The 26,133-nt window shown below is 41.0% G+C and overlaps 1 protein-coding gene across 1 annotated transcript in view; it reads left to right on the top strand.

The window, feature by feature from the left end:
- Window positions 1–1,848: 1,848 nt before the first annotated feature.
- The window catches only part of KRI1 (KRI1 homolog), a 50,991-nt gene continuing 26,706 nt past the window's right edge, over window positions 1,849–26,133 (top strand). The window contains exons 1-9 of the mRNA XM_077470233.1: window positions 1,849–2,000; window positions 13,624–13,700; window positions 14,621–14,726; window positions 20,964–21,054; window positions 21,158–21,212; window positions 22,808–22,857; window positions 23,296–23,389; window positions 24,570–24,647; window positions 25,356–25,471. Coding sequence (XP_077326359.1) covers window positions 1,925–2,000; window positions 13,624–13,700; window positions 14,621–14,726; window positions 20,964–21,054; window positions 21,158–21,212; window positions 22,808–22,857; window positions 23,296–23,389; window positions 24,570–24,647; window positions 25,356–25,471 — 743 coding nt within the window. The 5' untranslated portion in view covers window positions 1,849–1,924. The remainder of the gene's footprint in view (window positions 2,001–13,623; window positions 13,701–14,620; window positions 14,727–20,963; window positions 21,055–21,157; window positions 21,213–22,807; window positions 22,858–23,295; window positions 23,390–24,569; window positions 24,648–25,355; window positions 25,472–26,133) is intronic.

Raw genomic sequence — 26,133 nt, 5'->3', positions numbered from 1 at the left:
GCATTTTTATAGCACTGATTGCTGTATAAATGACAATGGTCCCAAAATAGTGTCAAAAGTGTCCGATGTGTCCGCCATAATGTTGCAGTCCCGATAAAAATCGCAGATCACCGCCATTACTAATAAAAAAAATTATAATAAAAATGCCATAAAACTATCCCCTATTATGTAGATGCTATAACTTTTGCGCAAACCAATCAATATATGCTTATTGCGATTTTTTTAAATTTATTTTTTACCAAAAATATGTAGAATACATATCGGCCTAAACTGAGGGAAAAAAATTTTTTTTATATATTTTTGGGGGATATTTATTATAGCAAAAAGTTAAAAATATTGTGTTTTTTTTCAAAATTGACGCTCTTTTTTTGTTTATAGCGAAAAAAAAAACCGCAGAGGTGATCAAATACCACCAAAAGAAAGCTCTATTTGTGGGGGGAAAAGGGATGTCAATTTTTGTTTGCGAGCCACGTCGCACGACCGCGCAATTGTCAGTTAAAGCGAAGCAGTGCCGAATCGCAAAAAGGGCTCTAGTCAGGAAGGGGGTAAAGTCTTCTGGGGCTGAAGCGGTTAAATCTGTGACTGATTGAAGTGAATTAAAAAAATCAATTTATCAATGGTGCAAAAATCCAAAGTGCTTTGCCTGTCGATATATATTAATTTTTTGACACTTTGACAATTTTTTTTTCACACTTTCAGCAATATATGTTTATTGATTACTGTTTTGTTAGTTACACTTGTACCATTATTAATGGGTTTTGATTTATAGCGCAGTCCTGTTTATTGATTATTTGCACCTTTTACGTAAAGTGAGAACACTTGTTAGAGATAGCAGCTATTATTAATTTTGTATTGTTTACACTACTTTATTTTACAAGATTGTGCAGATTGATATTCACTTTACATGTTACATGAAGATCGATTGCATGTAATTCACATGGATGCGCAATTGCCATTGATTGGCCCTGTACAATCATTTTTTACAATCGACTTGGGTTGAAATTGTCACTATCTGTTGCTCGTCGCCATTTTTGTCCCACGCAATGTCCGATACAATCATTCTGCTGAATCGGACATTGACCTACCGGTTTTGTATAGCTCTTGTGCTACTATGGAAAAATTCAACACATCTAGATAGGTGCTGCACACACCGTATGAGTCAAACAAATCTCAAATTAAACGGGTAAAAAATATTGTATAGTGGTGTTGCGCTCCTAACCTGATGATATCAGTAATTAATGTGCTAAAATAAATTTATAAAATCAAAAGTGGATTTTTCCACTTTTGATTTTATTCATTTATTTTAGCACATTAATTACTGAGATTTACCGGTTTTATCGCCACCGTAAAAATCTTACACCTATGCAATATTGTGCTAGCCAAAAAATAAAAACATAGTACGTGGTCCAGATCTGATCTCAAAGACGATAATGAAATCTCTATATCTCTATATCTATGATATAGATATATATATATATATATATATATATATATATATATATATATATATATATATATATATATATATATATATATTTATATATATATATATTTATATATATATATATATATATATATATATATATATATATATATATATATATATATATATATCATAGATATAGAGATTTCATTATCGTCTTTGAGATCAGATCTGGACCACGTACTATGTTTTTATATAAAGATATAGATATAGAGATATATCTATATATATATAGATACATTTTTTTTTCACGTGCTGCAATTACAATTACAGAATTTAAAGGACTACACGAAAACCACACCTACCTCATCGATGATTGGCTCGGAGCAAGCTGGAACGCATGAGCATGAAGCTGATTTGCGGAAGATCTTTTCCTGGAACGCATGACCTCTGAGGAGGGGGGTGTCATGCATTTTACCGAACTTCCGGTCCCGGAGCAGCATGGCAGAGCTGAAGATTAATCGGCAGTTCGCTGATCGTTATGAGCGGTACCGGGAGAAGGAGGAGCTGCAGAGGCGTGAGTGTCCCCCGCTCCCCGAAGGCTTTCCCGTACCCCACTGGGCATAGGCCACCGCTGTACACCCAGGGTGGGCTCAGGGCCTAGTGTGTGTATATGCAGCATGGCCTGTCTCTGGTGGGCATGCAGGGACTTGTGGTTCCCCCTTTGGGGTCAGCAGAATGTACCCATTGGCCAGACAGTCTGCCTTTGCTTTTTGCAGGAGCCTTAAAGGGGAAGTAAAGGGTCTGCATAGATGACACCTGTATTTATGTGTATATATAGTACATCAGCCTTGTCAAAAATACAGCATTAAAAAACAAATCTATATTATACACACCTTGGCAAAAATACAGCATAAAATCAAATAATGATTGTTATTCTACAGGATTTATATAGCGCCAACAGTTTACATAGTGCTTGACAACATAATGGCAGACAGTACAATATTAATCACTTCAGCCCCGGAAGATTTTACCCCCTTCCTGACCAGAGCACTTTTTGCGATTCGGCACTGCGTCGCTTTAACTGACAATTGCGCGGTCGTGCGACGTGGCTCCCAAACAAAATTTGACGTCCCTTTCCCCCCCACAAATAGAGCTTTCGTTTGGTGGCATTTGGTCACCTCTGCGTTTTTTGTACTATAAACAAAAAAAGAGCGACAAGTTTGAAAAAAAAAAACAATTTTTTTAACTTTTTGCTATAATAAATATCACCCAAAAGTGTGTGTGTATGTATGTATGTATATATATATATATATAAACTTTATTTTTTTTCTCAGTTTAGGCAGATATTCTTCTACATATTTTTGGTTTAAAAAAATGCAATAAGCAAATATTGATTGGTTTTCACAAAAATTATAGCGTCTCCAAAATAGGGGATTTTTTTTATTAGTAATGTTGACGATCTGCAATTTTTATCATGACTGCGACATTATGGTGGACACATCGGACACTTTTGACACTATTTTGGGACCATTGGCATTTATACAGTGATCAGTTCTATAAAAATGCACTGATTACTGTGTAAATGACACTGGCAGTAAAGGGGTTAGGTGTGTTCTAGTGAGTGATTCTAACTGTGGGGGGGATGGGCTTCCACTCACATGACAGCGATCACTTCTCCCGATGACAGGAAGCAGTAGATCTCTGTCTTGTCACAAGGCAGAACGGGGAAAATGCCTTGTTTACATCTCCCCGTTTTGCGGCTCCATGACTGGCGGAACATTGAGTTCGCGATCATGCGGTAGTGCGCAAGCGCTGGCTAGCCCCACCAATTAAAGGGGACATACATGTACGCCCATTTGCCCACCGCTGCCATTGTGTATATGGGCATGCAGCGGTCGAGTGGTTAAAGTGATTGTAAGGGTTCTTTGTTGTTTAAAAAAAAAAAAAAATGTCATACTTGCCTTCACTGTGCAGCTCGTTTTTGCACAGAGTGACCCCCGATTATCGTCTTCTGGGGCCCCCCCGATGCTCTCGTGGTTCCTCCCCACTTCAGATAACCCCCTAGGAGAAGTGCTTCCCTGAGGGAGTTACCTTGCGGGCACTCTCCTGAGTCCAGCATTTGGCGTCCACAGACACCAAATGTATGACTCGGCCCCTGCGCCCACGTCATTGGATTTAATTGACAGCAGTGGGAGCCAATGGCTCCGCTTCTATCAATTTATCCAATCAAGAGCCGAGAACCCCGGGCAGGGAGACACCGCGTCCCCCGCCAGGACAAGTTCCAGGGCTCAGGTAAGTAAAGCTGGGGGTGCACTTTTTTAACCTGTGAATTGTTGTACATACAAAACCAACAATAGTAATCGACTTAGCAACACTGATCTATAACAAAATGTGGGAAAAAGATATGACCTGACACAGCCGCAGCAACAAAACCATTGTATATAAAAGAAAATCAGTGGGACTTTAGATGAGATATGTTGCTGTAAACAAGTGTGTATACATATAATTGAAACTTTTATTTTGCAAAACACAGTTCCGTTGTCTAGAGATGCATGATACAGTTTACAACGTGTGTGTGTATGTATATGTATGTGTGTGTGTATATATATATATATATATATAACACACACACACACACACACACACACACACACACACACACACACACACACGTAGATGTTGAATGAAATGGATTGAAACCAAACAGTTTGGGCAGCCTAAGGGTCAAAACTCTACGCGTTTCGTGGGTTACGTTCACTCATCAGGAAAAGTGAGGTATATAGATAATTGTGAAAATGTATAAATAGTGCCCTTCAAAAAAGGGAAGAAATGATCTGAGATTTGGATTATGTTACTTACAGGTAAGCTCATGTTGCGTTGGCTCCCCTGGGGACCATAGAAAAGGATGGAAGCCCAAACTTCCTTTTCTATCGTCCCCAGGGGAGCCGACGTGAAACATGAGCCTACCTGTAAGTAACATAATCCAGATCTCTGATAATTTCTTCCCTTTTTTGAAGGGCACTATTTATGCATTTTCTCAAGTTATCTATATACACATTTTTCTGTACTTAGAGTGATACGTTTTTGCATCCATACTCCTGATAAGTGAATGTAATTCATGAAACGCGTAGAGTTTTGAACCTTTGGATGGCAAGACAGTTCGGTTTCAATCTATTTCATTCAACATCTACCTATTTGTGTGTCTGTATGACTATTTCATTTTTATTGAATGTTCTTGGGGTATGTTTATTAAGATGTCAGCTAATTATATATATATATATATATATATATATATATATATATATATATATATATATATATATATATATAAAATATAGTCTGTATTTATTGGCGTATAACACTCACTTTTTCATCATGAAAATCGGGTGCAAATAGCGTGTGCGTGTTATACACCAATACAAAAATTTTAGTTTTTTCCTGAAACTTCCCTCTTAAAATGAATGTGCGTGTTATACACCTGTGCGTGTTATATGCCGATAAATACGGTATGTTGTAAACTGTATCATGCATTTCTAGACCATTGTAGGAAAAATAGGGTGGGACTTTGAATGAAGCATAGCTGCAAGGTAGGTATGCAAGGACATATCTGAAATTCATTGGCTAGGTATAGGAAACGATAATAACATAGGTAACAATAATATGAATTGATTATATTTCATATATGTGTATACATAAGTACATATTATAACAAGGTTTACCATGATAATCAACATCACAAAAAATTGCATGATTAAAAAAGACAGAAATAATCTTGAATGGATTGAAGCATGAGACATTATAAATAAAGTCAGGGAAAATTTCAGACACATGCTTGCAAATGGTAGCATAAAAGCGCTATACGCGTTTCGTGGAGTTCATCCACTCATCAGGAGCAGTTCCAAGGTTAAAATTATCTACAAAGAGATAAGTGAATGCATGAAGATCAGACAAAATAAGCACAAAGGGCAAAGGAACAGAGAGAGGGAGGGAGACTCAGCTCCCTCAAACACTCTTACTTACAATAAGATTATTTCTTAGGAAAGAAACTGTTGACAAATGGAGGCGCTGTGAAAAACAAATCTCCACCGGAGCTGAGGCAAAATTCTCAATGACCACAGAGCACCACAGTTGATTGGGAGTGACACATCTAGGGCCCTGTAATCCCAGAATAACCATATATAAAAAGTTTTTCCAAAGAACCTTTGTAAAGGAATAGAATAAGTAAGTGTATAATTATATCTGTACAGGAACAAGTGAAACGAAGTTACAGTGCCAAGAGGTAGTGAAGCCAGTGAGTAAAATCATTAAAATGAAAGGAGGCATATAGCTAAGCCAAGTAGGTTGGATATAATTGGTGTGAATGATGAATAAAAAGATATATAGTGTGAACAGTGAAACGCAAAAGATAATCCAAAAAATCTATAATTACCATAGCTGAGGTGAGTGAGTGTCAAACAGGATACAATAAGATAGTGAGGAACATAGTTCAACCGGCACATGTCAACTAGTGGTACGGTATAGCCACAGAGACCGCCTACGTCACGCTGCGAGATCCAGGGGGTGGCGGTGTCAGCGTCCGAATAGCTGATAGCCCTCGGCAGCCGGCTCCCAAACCACCTCCTAATAAACGCAGATGGACACTCGGCAACCCGCCACATGGCGTCAACAAGTGACGTCATGCGCACGGCGCACGGGGCGTGGCGTCGATGCGATGGAGGACCCGCCCCCGACGCTGCGTCCAAAAGGGCGGAGGGAAGGGGGAGGGCCCCAGAGCGCATCACAGCTCCGGAACTAGAGATGTACATCAGCAGCCAAAACAGAAAAAAGTATATAATGTATACAATAAAAAGCCCAAGATGCTGACCCGATCACAAATGCAGTCAGAAATACTAAAGGTAATAATTGAATGCTACCGCAGTATTATGCTTCCATCCCTAATATCTAGACATAAAGAGGGGGAGAGGGGAAATTGGGACTTTATATGAGGCAAAGAATGTGTAAATTCATCTACCTCCATCCCTAATCAAGTATTGTAGGAAAAATAGGGTGGGACTTTGAATGAAGCATAGCTGCAAGGTAGGTATGCAAGGACATATCTGAAATTCATTGGCTAGGTATAGGAAACGATAATAACATAGGTAACAATAATATGAATTGATTATATTTCATATATGTGTATACATAAGTACATATTATAACAAGGTTTACCATGATAATCAACATCAGAAAAAATTGCATGATTAAAAAAGACAGAAATAATCTTGAATGGATTGAAGCATGAGACATTATAAATAAAGTCAGGGAAAATTTCAGACACATGCTTGCAAATGGTAGCATAAAAGCGCTCTACGCGTTTCGTGGAGTTCATCCACTCATTGGAACTGCTCCTGATGAGTGGATGAACTCCACGAAACGCGTAGAGCGCTTTTATGCTACCATTTGCAAGCATGTGTCTGAAATTTTCCCTGACTTTATTTATAATGTCTCATGCTTCAATCCATTCAAGATTATTTCTGTCTTTTTTAATCATGCAATTTTTTCTGATGTTGATTATCATGGTAAACCTTGTTATAATATGTACTTATGTATACACATATATGAAATATAATCAATTCATATTATTGTTACCTATGTTATTATCGTTTCCTATACCTAGCCAATGAATTTCAGATATGTCCTTGCATACCTACCTTGCAGCTATGCTTCATTCAAAGTCCCACCCTATTTTTCCTACAATACTTGATTAGGGATGGAGGTAGATGAATTTACACATTCTTTGCCTCATATAAAGTCCCAATTTCCCCTCTCCCCCTCTTTATGTCCTCATTTCTAGACCATGGAAATGCGTTTTGGATAAATAAAAGCCTCAATTATATTTATACACATTTCAGATTATTTGTTTACAGCAACATATCTCATATAAAGTCCCGTGACTGATAAACATTGATCCATTAGTCAGAAATGTGTGTGTGTGTGTGTGTGTGTGTATGTGTATGTGTATGTGTATATATATATATATATACATACACACACACTAGACTCTCATCTGCACAGACCTGCTCCAAAAGCAATAATTTATGATTAGTGGTTCAATAGCCACCACCGTCGCGATCACTCCATAGTAATTGTTTAGAGCATAAAAGATAGTTTCATTGCGCAATATCGCTTAAAATAATAAATTGCGTCTTTATTAAAACATATATAAAAATGCCCACTCACACTTCAAACATCCTGTTAGATCACAATGGAAGGTTTTACACTGAGAGCTCGTCACCGCTTCTCCCAGGTATAGGAGACACCGGGAGTGATGTAACCAGCACCGCCTGACGCGTTGCGTCCCTGCCTGATCACGTGACCTCTTCAAGGTAGTGGAACCTATTGACAAGCTTCATGATTTAAGAGCCCTGACTTGTTTACAGGCAGTCATCGTGAAGGTTGAATCATCGGGTCATCTCACCCTTGCATATTACAGCATTACAATGAAGTTAACCACTTGTCGACCAGCCGCCGTCATTATACTGCGGCAAGGTGGCTCAATCCCGCGAATTGCCGTATTTGTACTATGGCTTGGGATCTCGCTTTTTGGCTACCAACGGGGTAGCCAATCAGCGGGTCCGGTGGACTCCATGTCAGCCGGCCACCCGTGATCATTCCCCACAGTGACGGAATGGGGATCTGCCTGTGTAAACAGGGGAGATCACACAGATCATGTCTTTCTGCTATGCAGGATCTGTGTGTTGCCCCAGTCGCACAGTCCCCCATACAGGTAGAAAACACAAACTGGGAACACATTTAACGCCTTGATCGCCCCTGATGTTAACCCCTTCCCTGCCAGTGTCATTAGTACAATATATTATGCATATTTTTAGCACTGATCCACAGTAATAATGTCACTGGTTCCCAAAAAAGTTAAAAAAAAATCAGGTGTCCGATTTGTCTGCCGCAATGTCACAGTCCCACTAAAGATCAATGATCGCCACCATTACTAGTAAAAAAGAAATAAATCCGTTTCTTTGGGTACAGCGTTGCACAACCGCGTGACTGTCAGTTAAATAATTGTCAGTGCTATATCACAAAAAATGGCCTGGTCAGGAAGTGGGTAAATCTTTCTGGGACTGAAGTGGTTAAATACTTATTATTATAAGTATAAGTATATTATTATAATACTTATTTAATTATATTTGACCACTATAATCCCCGTTGTAATGCAGATTACATCAAAATCTCAATGTATTCAAAAACCCCCACAATGCGCTTTACTATAAACGACTGTATCTAGAAAATTGACTAATTGCTACTAGGATAACGGGATACAGTGCCTTAAAAAGTATTCATACCCCTTGAAATTGTCTACATTTTGTCATGTTGCAACCAAAAACATAAATGTATTTTATTGGGATTTTATGTGATAGACCAACACAAAGTGGCACAGAAGTGGAAGGAAAATGATAAATGGTTTTCGTTTATTTTTTTTTTATTTTTTTTTTTACAAATAAATATGTGAAAAGTGTGGCGTGCATTTGTATTCAGCCGCCTGAGTAAATACTTCATAGTACCCCCTTTTGCTGCAATTACAGCTGCAGATCTTTTTGGGGATGTCTCTATCAGCTTTGCACATTTAGAGAGTAACATTGCTGTCCATTCTTCTTTGCAAAATAGCTCAAGCTCTGTCAGATTGCCCTGTCTGTGAACAGCAATTTTAAAATTTTGCCACAGATTCTCAATTGGATTTAGGTCTGGACTTTGACTGGGCCATTCTAACACATGAATATGCTTTGATCTAAACCATTCCATTGTAGCTCTGGCTGTATGTTTAGGGTTGTCATGCTGGAAGGTGAAACTCCACCCCAGTCTCAAGTCTTTTGCAGACTGTAACAGGTTTTCTTCTGAGATTGCCCTGTATTTGGCTCCATCCATCTTCCCATCAACTCTGACCGGCTTCCCTGTCCCTGCTGAAGAAAAGCATACCCACCACATGATGCTGCCACCACCATTTTCACAGTGGGGATGGTGTTCAGGGTGATGTGCAGTGTTAGTTTTCCGCCACACATAGCATTTTGCTTTTAGGCCATAAAGTTAAATTTTGGTCTCATCTGACCAGAGCACCTTCTTCCCCATGTTTGCTGTGTCCCCCACATGGCTTCTCACAAACTGCAACTGAGACTTCTTATGACTTTCTTTCACCAATGTCTTTCTTCTTGCCACTCCTCCATAAAGGCCAGATTTGTGAAGTACACGACTAATAGTTGTCCTGTGGACAGATTATACCACCTGAGCTGTGGATCTCTGCAGCTCCTCCAGAGTTACCATGGGTCTCTTGGCTGCTTCTGATTAATGTTCTCCTTGCCCGGCCTGTCAGTTTAGGTGGACGACCATGTCTTGGTAGGTTTTGGTAGGTTTGCCTTGTGCCATGCTCTTTCGGTTTTCGGATGATGGATTGAACAGTGCTCTGTGAGATGTTCAAAGCTTGGGATTTTTTTTATAACCTAACCCTGCTTTAAACTTCTCCACAACTTTATCCTTGACCTGGTGTGTTCCTTGGCCTTCATCATGCTGTTTGTTCACTAAGGTTCTCTAATAAATATCTGAGGGCTTCACAGAACAGCTGTATTTTACTGAGATTAAATTACACATAGGTGGACTTTATTTACTAGTTAGGTGACCTCTGAAGGCAATTGGTTCCTCTAGATTTTAGTCAGGGGTATCAGAGTAAAGGAGGTTGAATACAAATGCACGCTACACTTTTCAGATATTTATTTGTAAAAAGACAATTTAAAACTATTTATCGTTTTCCTTCCACTTCACAATTATGTGCCGCTTTGTGTTGGTCTATCCGATTTAAATCTCAATAAAATACATTTAAGTTTTTGGTTGTAACATGACAAAATGTGGGTACTTTTTCAATGTTGAGAATAGAAAAATAAGAATATAAATATGGAAAATTCCAGAACCATTAAAAACCTGAAAGTATCTTATTGTATGTAGTTAGACTGACACAATTTACACAAGTTTAACAAACCAACCAATAATTACGAGTAGTGGAAGTTAGAAAAAAAATATAATCTATATATATATATTTTAGTTTTTATGCTGCATCTTTTTTCTTTATGCTGTATTTTTATCGTGTGTGTGTGTGTGTGTATATATATATATATATATATATATATATATATATATATATATATATATATGTGTGTGTATAGTGGGATTTTGCTCTCCTGGCATATAGTGGAGAGATACGATGTTAGGAGGCAGAGTGGTTTTTGTTTTGTTTTGTTTTTTAATACATAAACCTTTGCAAAAATAAACTAATAAAGTATGTATACATTAAAATTTTTATGCTGTATTTTTATTATATATATTTTATTCTTACCAAGGATGTTTGAAATGAAGAAGAGTGTGTGTGTTTGTTTGGGTAGGAGTAGTGCCACTCAAAATTGTTCAAACTGGCAGTGGATGGAGGTGTATGTATACCAGTTTTAGCAGCAATGTACGATGGAGCAAAAATAAAAGGACTTGCAGAGTTCGGCAGGTGATGATGCTTTGCAGCTGGAATGCACTGTAAATGCTATAAGCGTGTCAAAAGTGGTCACGTATGGTGGCCATACACACTTTGATACATTGATTATTCCTATCAGAAGAGATTGATCAGAAAATAAATCTATAGTGTATAAACCATGAAAATGATGAAAAAAGCATTCATAATTTTCCACCCTGGTCATCTTTGAGTGGGTGCGTTCTCCGCACAGACGGCTCTGCCACCCATGGATGCATGTGTGCCGTGCATGGGCATTAAAGCCCACCCTCTTTGCCACTGCACATCTCTATTATGTGGGTGGCAAGAGGTTAAAATTATACACTTTTTGACACTCTTTATATAATGTATGTATGTGTAATATATGAGCTGCACGATTGTGACCAAAATGAGAATCACAATTTTTTTTTTTTTTTTGTTTGCTTAGGATAAAAATATCACGATTTTCGCGACGTAAAATCTTTCACATTATACAAAAAAAATGGGCTAACTTGACTGGTTTGTGGTGTATTTTTTTGTTTTTTTTAAGCAAAACAAAATTGCATTTGAAAGACCGCTGTGAAAATACAGTGTGACATAAAATATTGCAACTACCACCATTTTATTCTCTGGGGTGTCTACTAAAAAAATATATATAATGTTTGGGGGTTCTAAGTCATTTTCTTGCAAAAAAAAAAAATATTTTAACTTGAAACCAACAAATGTCAGAGAAAGGTTTAGGCCTCTTTCACACGGGGCGGATCAGTAAAGATCCGGCCCGTGATGATCCGCTCGCTCAGCGGGGATCACTCCATTGTCCCCACTGAGCCGGCTGCGGACAGGGCGGTCTCCGCACACTGTGCAGGGACCGCCCTGTCAGCTCTCCGCTCTCCTCTATGGGGATCGGATGAGCACGGACCGTGTGTCCGTGTTCATCCGATCCGCTCTGCAGACGGATAGAAAAATAGGATTTTCCTCCGTCTGCAGAATCGGACATTTGCGGAGGCGGACAATAGCGGGTGTCTGCGGATGCTCATCCGCAGACACCCGCTATCCCATAGGGATGAATGTATGGCCCGTATTTCATCCGCAAACGGATGGATGAAATACGGACATATCATCCGCATGTGTGAAAGGGGCCTTAGTGTTTAAATTTTTTTCACTTGCACGCAGTCTATTCCAATGACAAATTGTTACAATGTTTGTTTATACTTGAGTTCAACTGATAAAGAATGTTTTGATTGTTGGTAGGCTGCCCAGTTTTTCTCTTCCATTCTTTTAAAGGGCTGTGGCTTTAGAAGAGCAGAGAGAATTCTTTGCATAGAAAGAATAGAAGTGAAACACTTTAGTCAAGATTGCGATAACGTTTCTTGACGATTAATTGTGTAGCTCTAAAATAGTTATATATATTTATACACTTGTCATGGAGCTGTCATTTAGGCAGATCTTCTATTTTCATGAAAGAATCACTTTAGGGCCGGTTCACACAGCGGGCGATGCGAGGCGACACTACTCGCCTCGCCTCGCTCCCGCAAGTCGCCCCCGTTCTGTACAATGGAACCGTTCTGAGAGGAGCGACTCGAGTCGCTCCGACTCAGAAAAAAGGTTCCTGTACTACTTTCGGGCGACCTCGGGGCGACTTGCATTGACTTCTATACAGAAGTCATTTGCAAGTCGCCGCCGAGGCCGCTGCAGGTCGCGGCGAGGCAAGTCGGAGTCGCCTCGCCTCGCCTGCAGTGTGAACCGGCCCTTAGGGCCCAGGTCCAGAAGTGTTTTCTTTTGCTTTGGATATAGAGTGGAAGGGTTTGATCCTAGGTCAGTTTTTTATTGCTGTGTAAAACAAAAATAACTACGGTAACAAGTTCCAACGCTCCCAGTGACAGTACAAGGATTTAACTGGAGTCCTATTAAAAAAAAAAACAACATAATGTTTTGGAAACGCATAATAAATTTTACCATTAAAAAAAAAAAGCATTCACTGTTAGAAATTTGCTGGTTTTGAGGAAAAATCTCCCTTCTGCTCCTGTGGATTTGACCCCACTAACTGTTAGAAAATCAAACTAACATTTTTTAAAATGGAAAACTTCAAATGAAATTCTACTAGTGTAGGGCCACCAGGAATAAGCGCTGTTTGGATCGCAGTCTGAATCCCCTGAACTTTTTCAGCCATAAAGCTGTCATTGCACACCACCAGTCATAATCAGCTGAGGCATTCCCCCCTCCAGTAAAAACTTACACATGCCCCTTGTATACATATGGCTACAGGGTGAGGAGTGCCTCAGCCGCTTATGGTGGGCAGTGCGCAGTGACCGCTTTTCTGGCTGGGACTAAGATCCAAACACGTCTAAGCTCACGCCTAATGGCCAGCTTAAAGCTGGCCATACACCTATAGATTATCTGCAGATTTTCTATGGTTAGATGGAAAAAGTGGGAGATTCCTCCATCCACACAGTTTAGCGAACATGGAGAAATCTGTTGCACTTTTTCCATCTAACCATAGAAAATCTGCAGATAATCTATAGGTGTATGACCAGTTTTAGACAGATGTTCTGTTTTCAGAGGAAGATCCTGGTAGAAGAGATGAAAAGTATAGAGTTCTATCTCTCTGTAAAGGAGAGCATCCCTGATAATTCTTTGGATGTGCCGGCTTCTAAATTTTCAGTGTTTCGTTCTTCTCTTGTAGTAAAGGATCGATATGGGGACAAAGGTGAAGAGGACAGTGGATCGTCCAGCTCCGGATCTGAAAGTGAGGATGAGCCAGTGAGTATTTAACTAAAACTAAAGACAAAACGTTTTCTTTTTGTTTTGGATGGAGTGGAGAGGGATTAGAACATCTGTCAAGTTTTTATCACTGTCTGTCTCACCTTAAAGTGGAGGGCCACCCTAAAAAAAAATTTTACTTTAACATTCATAAAAAAAAAACCATTTAATTTTACCAGAAACCCCCTGTAGCTATGCAGTCTTCCTAATCTGCCTCTTCCTATTCTGCAGCGCTTCCTCCTCTTCGGCGAGCTGCCCCCTTGTCTTCTGGGACATGTGTGTGTCCCAGAAAACAACGGACCATTTACAAAATGCTGCGTGACTCGCGCATGCGCTGTAGGAAATGGGCAGTGAAGCCGCAAGGTTCCACTGCCCGTTTACCTCCGTTAAGATGGCGGCGCCAGCATCTGATCCGATGAACGGATCGGCCTTAGGCTCCGACATTGCGGGCTCACTGGGCAGGTAAGTCAGCAGCTACAGTGTTTGTAGCTGTTGAGTTTAAAAAAATAAATAGCAGCTGGAACACTGATTTAAGTGAGATTTGCCCTTTCTTCGTCCTGGTGATCATCATCCGAAAATTTTTTGGTTGTCACCAGAAGGGAAATCTTCCATTGAGGACACTAGTTCTGACGACAACCAGAGATTTCCTGCAGTTTAGAGGGATTTCCCCTCACGTTCTGTTGTGGCAATGGAACAGGAAGTGAAGGGAAATCACCCCAATGGGACACAGATAGCAAAAAACAAAGAAACAGGGGTTTCTTGCATAATCCAAAATGGGGAAACAAAGAAGTTTTGTCTCCATGTTAACGTGGAACTGTGAATTTTGGAGCTTCTTTTTATTTGTTTTTAGCCCCAATGTGTTATTTATGTGACATGTTTCCCCCCCTTTATGAAGATGATCTTCTTTCCCATCTCTCTAGACCATTGATCCAGAAGTGGAGAGGGACTTTTATCGTACACTGTCTCTGCTCAAAAAGAAAGATCCAAGGATATACCAAGAGGATGTCACTTTTTACAAAGAAACAGGTATTTTCAAATACACTATAATTCCATTGTGCTCTGTGTTTGCTTTTCTATTGTGTTATAGTCATAATTGTTGCGTAAAAAAACGGAGAAACTTCTAACATATAGAAGGTTAATTCCTTTTGTTTTTAAATCCCATCCGTGAAATATAATGCCAAGAATTATTACACTAAACTGCATGTGATCATTCAGATACAATATTGCTTGAGCTTTCTTTTGAAAATCCATGTTAAAAGCTAGTAGGTTCATGTTAGTAGATAAAGAAAAAACATTTCATTTATTATTATTTTTTTTTTTTTTACACAGTCTGCAAAGTATTGCATTTGTGACCAATAGATTGCCGGTGCATTGCCAGGCTTCTGCACACACTCCCTCCATCTTTGTGCCTGTACTTCCTTATGTACAGTTAGAAAACTGGAGGAAGGTTCAATGGATTACAAGGGTACTGATCAGCGTGCTTGTAGTCCAATAAGCACTACAAGGCATCTGCCACGATGGCATACGTTATGAATCACACTTTGATTTTAAATGTGACAGCAGCAGCTGCTGGGGGGGGGGGGGGGGGATAGTAACCCCTGCCTGCTGTTATGTGGGTGGGGTGCTCAGGGGGTGAGTGTGTTTGGTCCTTAGCAGCATGTTACATCTTAAAATACGGGTTTATCATGTTGCTTATGGTGATCTTCTTCTCTTTAAGGGCAGTTTCACACTGATCTGCTGCAGTTGTAGCCCAGTGTACCCACAGTTTTGTTGTGGGTTACGTGCGCTTTCCTATTGGCCGTTGGGCGTTTTTGGTGTATTTTCTAAAAGCGCACCAAAGATGCAGCATGCAGGACTTTTGCTGCTCTTTCAGAAACTGCACAAAAAAACGACTGGTCTAATAGATGTCTATAGGAAAGCGCAGGTAATCTGCACCAAAACACTGCGCTACATCTGCAAATTATATATATATAATTTTTTTTTTTTTTTTTTTTTAGATGCTTGTGAAGCATTGCATTCATGATCATGGGTGTAATAATAGGCTCCTGCAGACTGTCTGCATAGCTGTCTGCCTGTACCTCCGATGCAGGCAGTTATTTAATGACAGGAGCTCATTGAACTACCTAGAGTGCTCATAAGCGCCCTGTTCATTGAGAACTACAAACTTTCAGCCACAAAGGCTTATGGTAGTTGCAGTTCATTGATTCACAGGGATGATGCGCTTGTGTGGGCGGATCCCCTCATGGTCATGCTCTTTTTGAATAGTGACGGCGGGTGCAAGGAGAAGATCACCGGCCCGCTGTTACAAGGAGGAGGTGGGTCGAGGGGAAAGGGGGTAGATACTGAACGTGTTACATCCTTATTCAGGGTGTAACATGTTCAGAAATGTGAACTTATCCTTTAAACCACAGCTGATCAGTGTAAAACTGCCCTTTAAAGGGGAAGTAAACTGTGATAGTTATCTATCAATTTTTTTTTTCCGTCCCTGCAAAGTAAAGGCATAATGTGCTAGTATGCATCGCATACTAGCACATTATGTGACACTTGCCTGCGTTGTCCCCGCTGGAGGCCGCATCCATCTTTGCCTGCCTTCCTTCCGGGGAACGGACTCTGACTATGTGACTGGCCAGAGCCGTGTGACGTCACCCCTGGGAGCTGACTTCTGAAGAAATGGAACAGGCAGCTGTTCCTGCAGAGCGCATGCGCTGATGACATAATCGGTCCGGTATACAGTAAATATCTCCTAAACGGCTCATGTTTAGGAGATATTTACAATACCTATGGGTAAGCCTTATTCTAGGCTTACCTATAGGGGCAGAGAATACAGGAAGGTTTACAACCTCTTTAACCGCTTCGGCTCTTACACCTGTTTACCCCGTATGGACTAGAGCAATTTTCGAATTTCTGCTGTGAGCCTGTTTATTCAGCGATTCATTTTTTCATTACTTAAAGAGGAAGTAAACTCTGCTGAGTTTACTTCCCCTTTCATTCCCTGCAAAGGTAAAGCATAATGGACTACTATGCATCACATAGTAGTCCATTATGTGTCACTTACCTGACACAGGAGCCAGCGAAGTCACCGCTGTCCCCTGTAGTCCGCCGCATCCATCTTCTCAGTGGGTCTCGCAGCTCCGCCGCTGTCATTCGCGAAGCTGCGATTACGTCACTCCCGCGCATGCGCACGTGACCCGAGACGCGCGGCATCTTCGTTATCAAGGATGCCACGCTCAGTACGCCTGCGCGCCTCTGTGCCCGTCTTCGGGCAAATATCTCCTAAACCGTATAGGTTTGGGAGATATTTCTTGGACCTACAGGTAAGCCTTAATCTAGGCTTACCTGTAGGTCAAAGTGGTTTGTAAGGGTTTACAACCACTTTTAAGATAACAATGTAATACATACATTGTTATCTTTTTTGTTTTTTTTAAGGACAAACAAGTCTTTCTATTTGTGAATATCGTCCTGCAACAACTTTCTTTCTCGCAATCCTTAGACAATGAAACTTAATAAAACTAAACAAAATACTTTTTTTTTTTTTTCTTTTTTTTGAGCAGTGTTAGTTTAAACATAAATAGTGTTACTGCAGAAAAAAAGTTTGCATTTTATTCTGTAATTTGTCCTGTTTTTAAAATAATGATTTTGGTACAAAGCATTGCAAAGTTATTTACAAATGATGTTTTTTTTTTGATACATGTAAAAATAATAATGAACAAGGCAAACAAAAACAGGAAAATTACACGTGAATGGAGAAGAATACGGAGTTAATTAGTGGTGAACAGCACTTTTTTTTTCTTTTGCTTTAACTCTCTTTATCTGCAGATCGAAGTTCATCCCTTTTGATCTGTAGATGAAAAACACAGAAAGTTACAAATGATACTGTATATTGAAACATTATATCAAAAGTGAGTACACCCCTTACATTTTAGTAAATTTTTTATTTTATTTATCTTTTCATGTGACAACACTGAAGAAATTATACTTTGCTACAATGTAAAGTAGTGAGTGTACAGTTTGTATAGCGGTGTAAAATTTCTGTGCCCTCAAAATAACTCAGCGCACAGCCATTAATGTCTAAACCGCTGGCAACAAAAGTGAGTACACCCCTAAGTGAAAATGTCCAAACTGGGCCCAATTAGCCATTTTCCCTCCCCGGTTTCATGTGACTTTTTAGTGTTACAAGGCCTCAGGGTGTGAATGGGAAGCAGGTGTGTTTAAATTTGGTGTTATCGCTCTCACTCTCTCATACTGGTCACTGGAAGTTCAACATGGCACCTCATGGCAAAGAACTCTGAGGATCTGAAAAAAAAGAATTGTTGCTCTACATAAAGATGGCCTAGGCTATAAGAAGATATATCCAGAGATTGTCTTTGGGAAATAGACATTTTACTGCTGCCAGCATTGCTGCAGAGATTGAAGGGGTGGGGGGTCAGCCTGTCAGTGCTTAGACCATACGCTGCATACTGCATCAAATTGGTTTGCATGGCTGATGTCCCAGAAGAAAGCCTCTTCTAAAGATGGTGCACAAGAAAGCCCGCAAACAGTTTGCTGAAGATAAGCAGACTAAGGACTTGGATTACTAGAACCATGTCTTGTGGTCTGATGAGACCTACCGGGGAGCTACAGTTCATTGAGGGAACCATGAATGCCAACATGTACTGTGACATACTGAAGCAGAGCATGACCCCCCTCCCTTCGGAGACTGGGCCGCCGGGCAGTATTCCAACATGATAATCACCCCAAACACACCTCCAAGACCACCACTGCCTTGCTAAAGAAGCTGAGGGTAAAGGTGATGGACTGGCCAAGCATGTCTCCAGACCTAAACCCTATTGAGCATCTGTGGGGCATCCTCAAACAGAAGGTGAAGGAGCGCAAGTTCTCTAACATCCACCAGCTCTGTGATGTCATCATGGAGGAGTGGAAGAGGACTCCAGTGGCAAACTGTGAAGCTCTGGTGAGCGTCATGCCCAAGAGGGTTAAGGCAGCGCTGGAAAATAATGGTGGCCACACAAAATATTGACACTTTGGGCCCAGTTTGGACATTTCACTTAGGGGTGTCCTCACTTTTGTTGCCAGCGGTTTAGAAATTAATGGCTGTGTGTTGAGTTTTGAGGGAACAGCAGATTTACACTGTTATACAAGCTGTACACTTAATACTTTGCATTGTAGCAAAGTGTCATTTCTTCAGTGTTGTCACCTGAAAAGATATAATAAAATATTTACAAAAATGTGAGGGGTGTACTTACTTTTGACGGATGCTGTAACTTTCTGTATTCCTGAGCGATGTTGATAAACATTGGCAGATTGCTTTTTTTTTTTTTTTGACAGCTCCTGCTGCCGACGACCTGTGTTCTCGGCAATGCAGCTGTCATTAATCAGAGCTGAATTGCTGGGTACTGGGACAGGGAAGGATTCCAGCAGTAGTGCAGAAGGCCTGGACATACTAGACATGCCCTGTGTATAATGATGACATGTTTTTGGGTGGGTGTAGAATGCCCAGAGTGCAATTGGTTAAGAGGGACAGAGAAATACAGTGGGGGCAAAAGTATTCTGACCGCCTTAAATTTTTCACTCTTTGTTATATTGCAGCCATTTACTAAAATCATTTAAGTTATTTTTTTCCTCATTAATGTACACACAGCACCCCATATTGACATATTGACAGAAAAACACTGAATTGTTGACATTTTTGCAGATTTATTAAAAAATAAAAATTTAAATATCACATGGTCCTAAGTATTCAGAACCGGTGCTGTGACACTCATATATTTAACTCAGGGGCATTTCTTCTGATCATCCTTGATGTGGCTCTACACCTTCATTTGAGTCCAGCTGTGTTTGATTATACTGATTGGACTTGATTAGGAAAGCCACACTCATGTCTGTATTAGATCTTACAGCTCACAGTGCATGTCAGAGCAGAATCATGGGGCCAAAAGGAACTGCCTGAAGAGCTCAGAGACAGAATTGTGGCAAGGCACAGATCTGGCCAAGATTACAAAAAAAATTCTACTGCACTTAAGGGTTGCTAAGAGCACAGTGGCCTCCTTAAATGGAAGACGTTTGGGATGATGAGAACCCTTCCTAGAGCTGACTGTCCGGACAAACTGAGCTATTGGGGGAGAAGAGCCTTGGTGAGAGAGGTAAAGAAGAACCCAAAGATCACTGTGGCTGAGTTTCAGAGATGCAGTTGGGAGAAAGTTGTAGAAACTCAACCATAACTGCAGCCCTCCACCAGTCGGGGCTTTATGGCAGAGTGGCCCGACGGAAGCCTCTCCTCAGTGCAAGACACACGAAAGCACGCATGGAGTTTGCTGAAAAAAAAACACCTGAAGGACTCAAAGATGGTGAGAAATAAGATTCTTTGGTCTGATGAGACCAAGATAGAACTTTTTGGCCTTAATTTTAGGCAGTATGTGTGGAGAAAACCAGGCACTGCTCATCACCTGTCCAATACAGTCCCAACAGTGAAGCATGGTGGTGGCAGCATCATGCTGTGTGTGTGTGTTTTTCAGCTGCAGGGACAGGAAGGCTGGTTGCAATTGAGGGAAAGATGAATGCGGCCAAGTCCCAGGATATCCTGGGTAAAAACCTTCCCCAGAGTGCTCAGGACTTCAGACTGGGCCGAAGGTTTACCTTCCAACAAGACAATGACACTAAGCACATAGCTAAAATAACGAAGGAGTGGCTTCACCACTCCGTGACTGTTCTTGAATGGCCCAGCCAGAGTCCTGACTTAAACCCAATTGAGCATCTCTGGAGAGACCTAAAAATGGCTGTCTACCAACATTTACCATCCAACCTGACAGAACTGGAGAGGATCTGCAAGGAGGAATGGCAGAGGATCCCCAAATCCAGGTGTGAAAAACTTGGTGCATCTTTCCCAAAAAGACTCATGGCTGTATTAGATCAAAAGGGTGCTTCTACTAAATACTGAGCAAAGGGTCTGAATACTTAGGATCATGTGATATTTCAGTTTTTCTTTAATAAATCTGCAAAAATGTCAACAATTCTGTGTTTTTCTGTCAATATGGGGTGCTGTGTGTACATTAATGAGGAAAAAATTAACTTAAATGATTTTAGCAAATGGCTGTAATATAACAAATAGTGAAAAATTTAAGTGGGTCTGAATACTTTCCGTCCCCACTGTATATATGTTTTTGGACAATTGGCATATTTATGTGGACATCTAGAGAAGGAGTTATACTTCTTCCTATTATTATTTTTATCATTTTTGCTTACAAAAACACTTCTTTGCCTTTTCAGATCAGCCAGCTACCAGTCAGAGCAAATCCACCAAAGAAAAGCCCATGTATCTCAAAGACTATGAGCGGAAAGTGATCCTGGAGAAGGAAGGGTGAGATGGCCGCAAGCCATGACCTTAGTGACTGCCACGATAAAGCTTTGACCTTAACTCTTGATGTTTTGATGATAATACTCATTCTTCTCTGTGCTTGTAGAAAATATGAGGATGAAGAAAGCTCAGATGGAGAAGAAGGCCTATTACAAGATCAGGTATGAACTTGTGTGTTGGTAATTATTTTTTTTTTAGGTATTAGGAATGAGCTTTCTCAGTTGTTAATCTTCTGCAGCTTGTGTAATATTAAGGCCTATTCTTTCAAGGACCTGTTCACACCTGCATATTGTGGGTTCTTAGTAATAGAAAAAGTCCTTCTTTGTGCATCTTTTGTATAGTTTCCAGCAAAGTGATAATGCATATAGAACACACAATGCACATACATCGGAGGTTCAGATTTATGAAATTATATTTACAACAGGTGACAATTCAAATCTTTAGAGGCATGTAGTTCCAGTTCACCTGCTAGTACACTACAAGTCACATGAGGCATTATTTATAATGTTTTACTAAGCTATGCTTGCAAGAGGGGCCAGCCAGCCTGTGATGTTCACACTGGTGCGGCTTTAAAGTGGTTTTCCGTCCAAAAAAAATGAAAAGCCAGCAGCTACACATACTGCAGCTGTTGGCTTTTAACAACAGGACACTTACCTGTCCTTGGATCCAGCAATGTCGACACTGCAGGTGCTGCCACCGCCTTTGCAGGTAAGGGTACCCGGCAGTGTAGCCTTATGGCTTCACGCCGAGAAACCTACTGCGCATGCGCGAGGCCCCGCTCCTATCTCCTACTGGCCCGGCGACAGGGAAAGGAGGAGGGAGCCACGCAGTAATGTCATGGGCCACGGCCGGACTTCCAGAAGTGGGAGTCTCCCCACGAAAGGTGCTAATTGTGGCACCGGAGGGGGAGACAAATGAGTGGAAGTTCCACTTTTGGGTGGAACTCCGCTTTAAAGTCGCATAGCACAGCGCAACCTCATTGCGGCTTGCATTTGACTTCTTTAACAGACGTCAATGCAAGTTGTGCTGTAATTGCCCCAAAGCAGTGCAGGAACCTTTTTCTAAGTTGGAGCGACTTTAAGTTGCACCGATTAGGCTGGTTCCATTCCACTAAGACTGCTTTCACACTGAGATCGCCAGCCAGTAGTGCTAAAGCACCGCTCATTTTAGCGGCGCTTTTGCACCGCTCGTTTTAGCGACACTTTTGCACCGCTTTTCCCCCGGTACTCCAAAAAAGAGGTTAAAATCTCCCGTTTTGCAGCGCTTTGAAATCTCTTTTCAGGCGCTTTGAAAGCACTTCCCATTCATTCCAATGGGCAGGGCATTTTGGGAGCGCTAAATACAGTGCTCCCAACCCGCCCCAAAGTTGCTGCTTGAGGACTTTTCGGAACGATCCGCAAGCGCACCTCTCGAGTGTGAAATGTTACATTGGAATGAATGGGAGGCGGTTTTCAGGTGCTTAGCAGAGGCTATTTCCAGGGCTAAAGCGCCTGAAAACTGCGTGAAAAGGGGTCTTAATGGGGCGTGACTTTGTTGCCTGACAAGTCACGGCAGTATGGACCGACACTAAATGAGAAAAATTCTCAACACTTGCCAGGAATGCAACTGTCACATGTGAAATTCAATTGGTTATAAGGTTAATTCAAGGCCCACTATGATCTTTGGTGATGAGATGTAGAATTTAGGCAGGGGACTTGACACATTAATAAATGTAGCTTTGTCTGTAAGCCAAACCATTTTTTTTTTTATTTTGCAGAGGTCTCGATCCCCAACATACCTAGAGGAACAGAGGCAGCTCAAAGAAAGGTGGGTGACTGCTGACGATTTTTCTGTATTTATCAACTGACTCATTTTATGGCTTTACTTTGTCTTCTGTACTGTTGTGACTATCGGGAAAGAAGTTAGGAATTTGCGAGTTCTAGAGATGGATTTTTGCTGCTAGAAAATCTCCTGAGCAGCTTTTTTATAGTGGGTGTACTTAAGCAACATGAAATCTGCCCCTCCTACCCCAGGGTGACACAGCTAGGGGGAGATATGTGACATGGAATCTGTCCTTCCTACCTCAGGGTGACACAGATAGGGGGAGATATGTGACATGGAATCTGTCCCTCTTACCTCAGGGTGACACAGATAGGGGGAGATATGTGACATGGAATTTCTTTTTCTCATCCCAGAGTGACGCAAACATGGCTCCTAGTCTTTTAATCATTGATGACATTCATAAAATGCTTTAACTTTTTCCAGTTTTCGAACGTTTGTTGAGGACAGTGACAATGAAGAGGATGATGGCACCACAGCTAATCTCTTAACCAAACGAATGAAAACCAAAAAAGAACAGGTGAGCACTAACTCCAGCCTTATATTTTTACATGTTTTTGCTAAATTATGGGAGTTAAAGTTCTGTGCTTTACACATGTTTGATATCGGTGTTTTTGATTGTCCTCCTCTTACTTGGTAAGGTTTTCTTTAAATTGTCCAAGATCCACCCTGAGTGCCTATTATTACAAATACCCAATTTCTTTAGGCAGACAACTGGAAACAGTGCTGACTCAAGGCCATCCTAAAATTCTGAGAGATAAATTTACTAAGACTGTCAGAATCTGAAACATCTGTGCGTGGCAACTGATCGCCTTCTAACATTCATTTTCCAAGCCTAAGGCCCCTTTCACATGGGACGGATCAGTAATTATCCGCCCCGTGATGATCTGCTTGCTCAGCGGGGATCGCTCCATTATCCCCGCCGAGCCAGCTCTCCGTTCCGTTCTCCTCTATGGGGATCGGATGAGCACGGACCGTCTGTCCGTGTTCATCCGATCCGCTCTGCAGACGGATAGAAAAATAGGATTTTCCTCCGTCTGCAGAATCCGACAGTTGTGGAGGCGGACAATAGCGGGTGTCTGCGCATGTTCATCCGCAGACACCCGCTATCCCATAGGGGTGCATGTATGTCCGTATTTCATCTGCAAACGGATGGATGAAATACGGACATACTGTCCGCATGTGTGAAAGGGGCCTTACCTAGCCAAACTAAACACACTGAAACTGGAAGCTGATTGGTTATTATGCACAGCTGCTCCAGATTCGATTCCAGTTCCATTAAATTCCTGCAAGTTCTGGTATAGTGACAATTGGAATCTGCAAGGTTCATTCTTGGTGGCTGTTGGAAAGTAACAATGGTTTTTTTATACTGATGTTTTAGTAGTTATGTGTAATAGGTATGCAAACAAGAGCATTTTTTCCCACAGCAACCAATTCAAATCCTCATTTTATATTCAGCTCCTTACTATAGAAATGATCCTCGGAAGCTCATTGACAACAAGATGTGTGTTTGTTTTTTTTAACCATATTTTTCACACCCAAGCTATATTCATAAATGTTTGGTGGAAAATTAATCAGAATGAAGTGGAACATGATTTCTTTAACCAGTTCAGTACTGGGCACTTTACCCCAAAGTCAAAATGTCGAAATTGTGAAAATTTGTTTCTGTTTTTATAATCTGTCCCATTACCTTCCTGCAGGAGGAGGAGGAAGAGGAATACATTGCATGGCTGAAAGGGCAGAAAGACATAGAAGGGAAAGAAGATCTGAAGGAAATGGTAGGTACAATGGTACACACATAAAGCAGCTGTAAGGTCCTATGGTTGCCATACCACTGATTTAAAAAGCACAGTGAAGTACTGGTATGCCTTAGCAAGTGAAGCGTGATTCATTTTAATAAATGGGATTAAATAAGTGCCTGGAGTAGTTCGCAGTCACAAGACCTCTTAAAATCATGTGACCAAGCTCTTCCAGTATCACAGAGCGCTCTCTGCAGTGTTATTGCCTCTTCACAAATGTTTCCATCCTGCAGTTAAGAGAATCTTTGTTATCTCTACTTCTTTGTGATTAACTGCAGACTGCTGAAATGGGAATTGTGTCTGAATCACCATGGAAACTCTTACCAGGGGATGACTTGCACCTGTTTCCTGAGGAAAATACCCTGCTGTCTGTCAGGCTGGGTTCACACTATCTTCGCATGCGCCTCACAGGGGTCCGATGGTGGGTCCCCGTTCACCATTTTCAGGTCCAATTTCAGAACCAAAAGATGCACAGGGCTCCTGTGCAAATTTGCACCGGAGCTGCAACAGAGATACATGAACCGGCTCTATAGAGAGCCAGTCAAAATCTCCTGCTATTTGCAAATTGGATGCGGGGAACCCTCATCCAATTGGCAATAGTGTGAATCCAGCCTGAGACAGAATCCGTTCCTCAGAGAAGAATGAATGGCACTGCAGCAGTGACCATGTTGTGCTTTGTCCATACAGAGTTATCTGAAGGCATACTGGACTGATCCTTCCCTGGATGAAGGAGAGAAGTTTCTGAGAGATTATATTCTAAACAAAGAGTATGTGGAGTCTGAATCTGATGAAGACGAGGAATGGTGAGATATACAATTTTGCTCTGCTTTCTTTTAGTCGGGGTACTTATTCTAGTGTTAGCAAAGATGGGATCTGCTGTCGTAGCTACAGAACAGGAAGGGAAATCTCTTGCATGACACACAGATGGCAAATAAAAACGTTATATGGATATTAATCATCGCCTACAGTATTCAAGTTGGGGAAAACAACTTTAGATGTACTTAAAGTAATTCTAAATCCTTAAGGTTTTTTACCTTATCACATTCTATGCATTAAGGTAGAAAACCTTCTGTGCTGCAGGATCCCCCCCAGCCCCCCTTCTACTTACCTGATCCCAATGCACAAGAGCAGCAGCTCTTTCTGCTCTCTCCCTCCAGGGCAGACTGATAGCAGCGGGAACCATTGGCTCCCACTCCCGTCCATAAAATCCTGTGGCGGGGCTAAGACACACTGTCTTCGTCTCTAGACATACACAGGGCGGCTTGGGGCGAGACTGCACAAGTGCCCCCATAGAAGGTGGCTTTCTATGGAGACACCCCCCGAAGAGGAGTAGCCAGGAATGACAGTGGGAGACCCTAGAGGAGGAGGATCAGGGCTGCTCTGTGCAAAACCATTGCACAGAGCAGGTAAGTAATAACATATTTATTGTTAAAAAAACAGAAATAAAAACTAAAGCTTTAACGTC

Source organism: Lithobates pipiens, unplaced genomic scaffold, assembly GCF_037356315.1.
Source record: "Lithobates pipiens isolate NorthernLeopardFrog02 unplaced genomic scaffold, aLitPip1_a1.2 Scaffold_8, whole genome shotgun sequence".
Lineage (NCBI taxonomy): Eukaryota > Metazoa > Chordata > Amphibia > Anura > Ranidae > Lithobates > Lithobates pipiens.
Note: the sequence above shows the minus strand (reverse complement) of the source record. Positions and strands in the feature narration are given on the sequence as shown.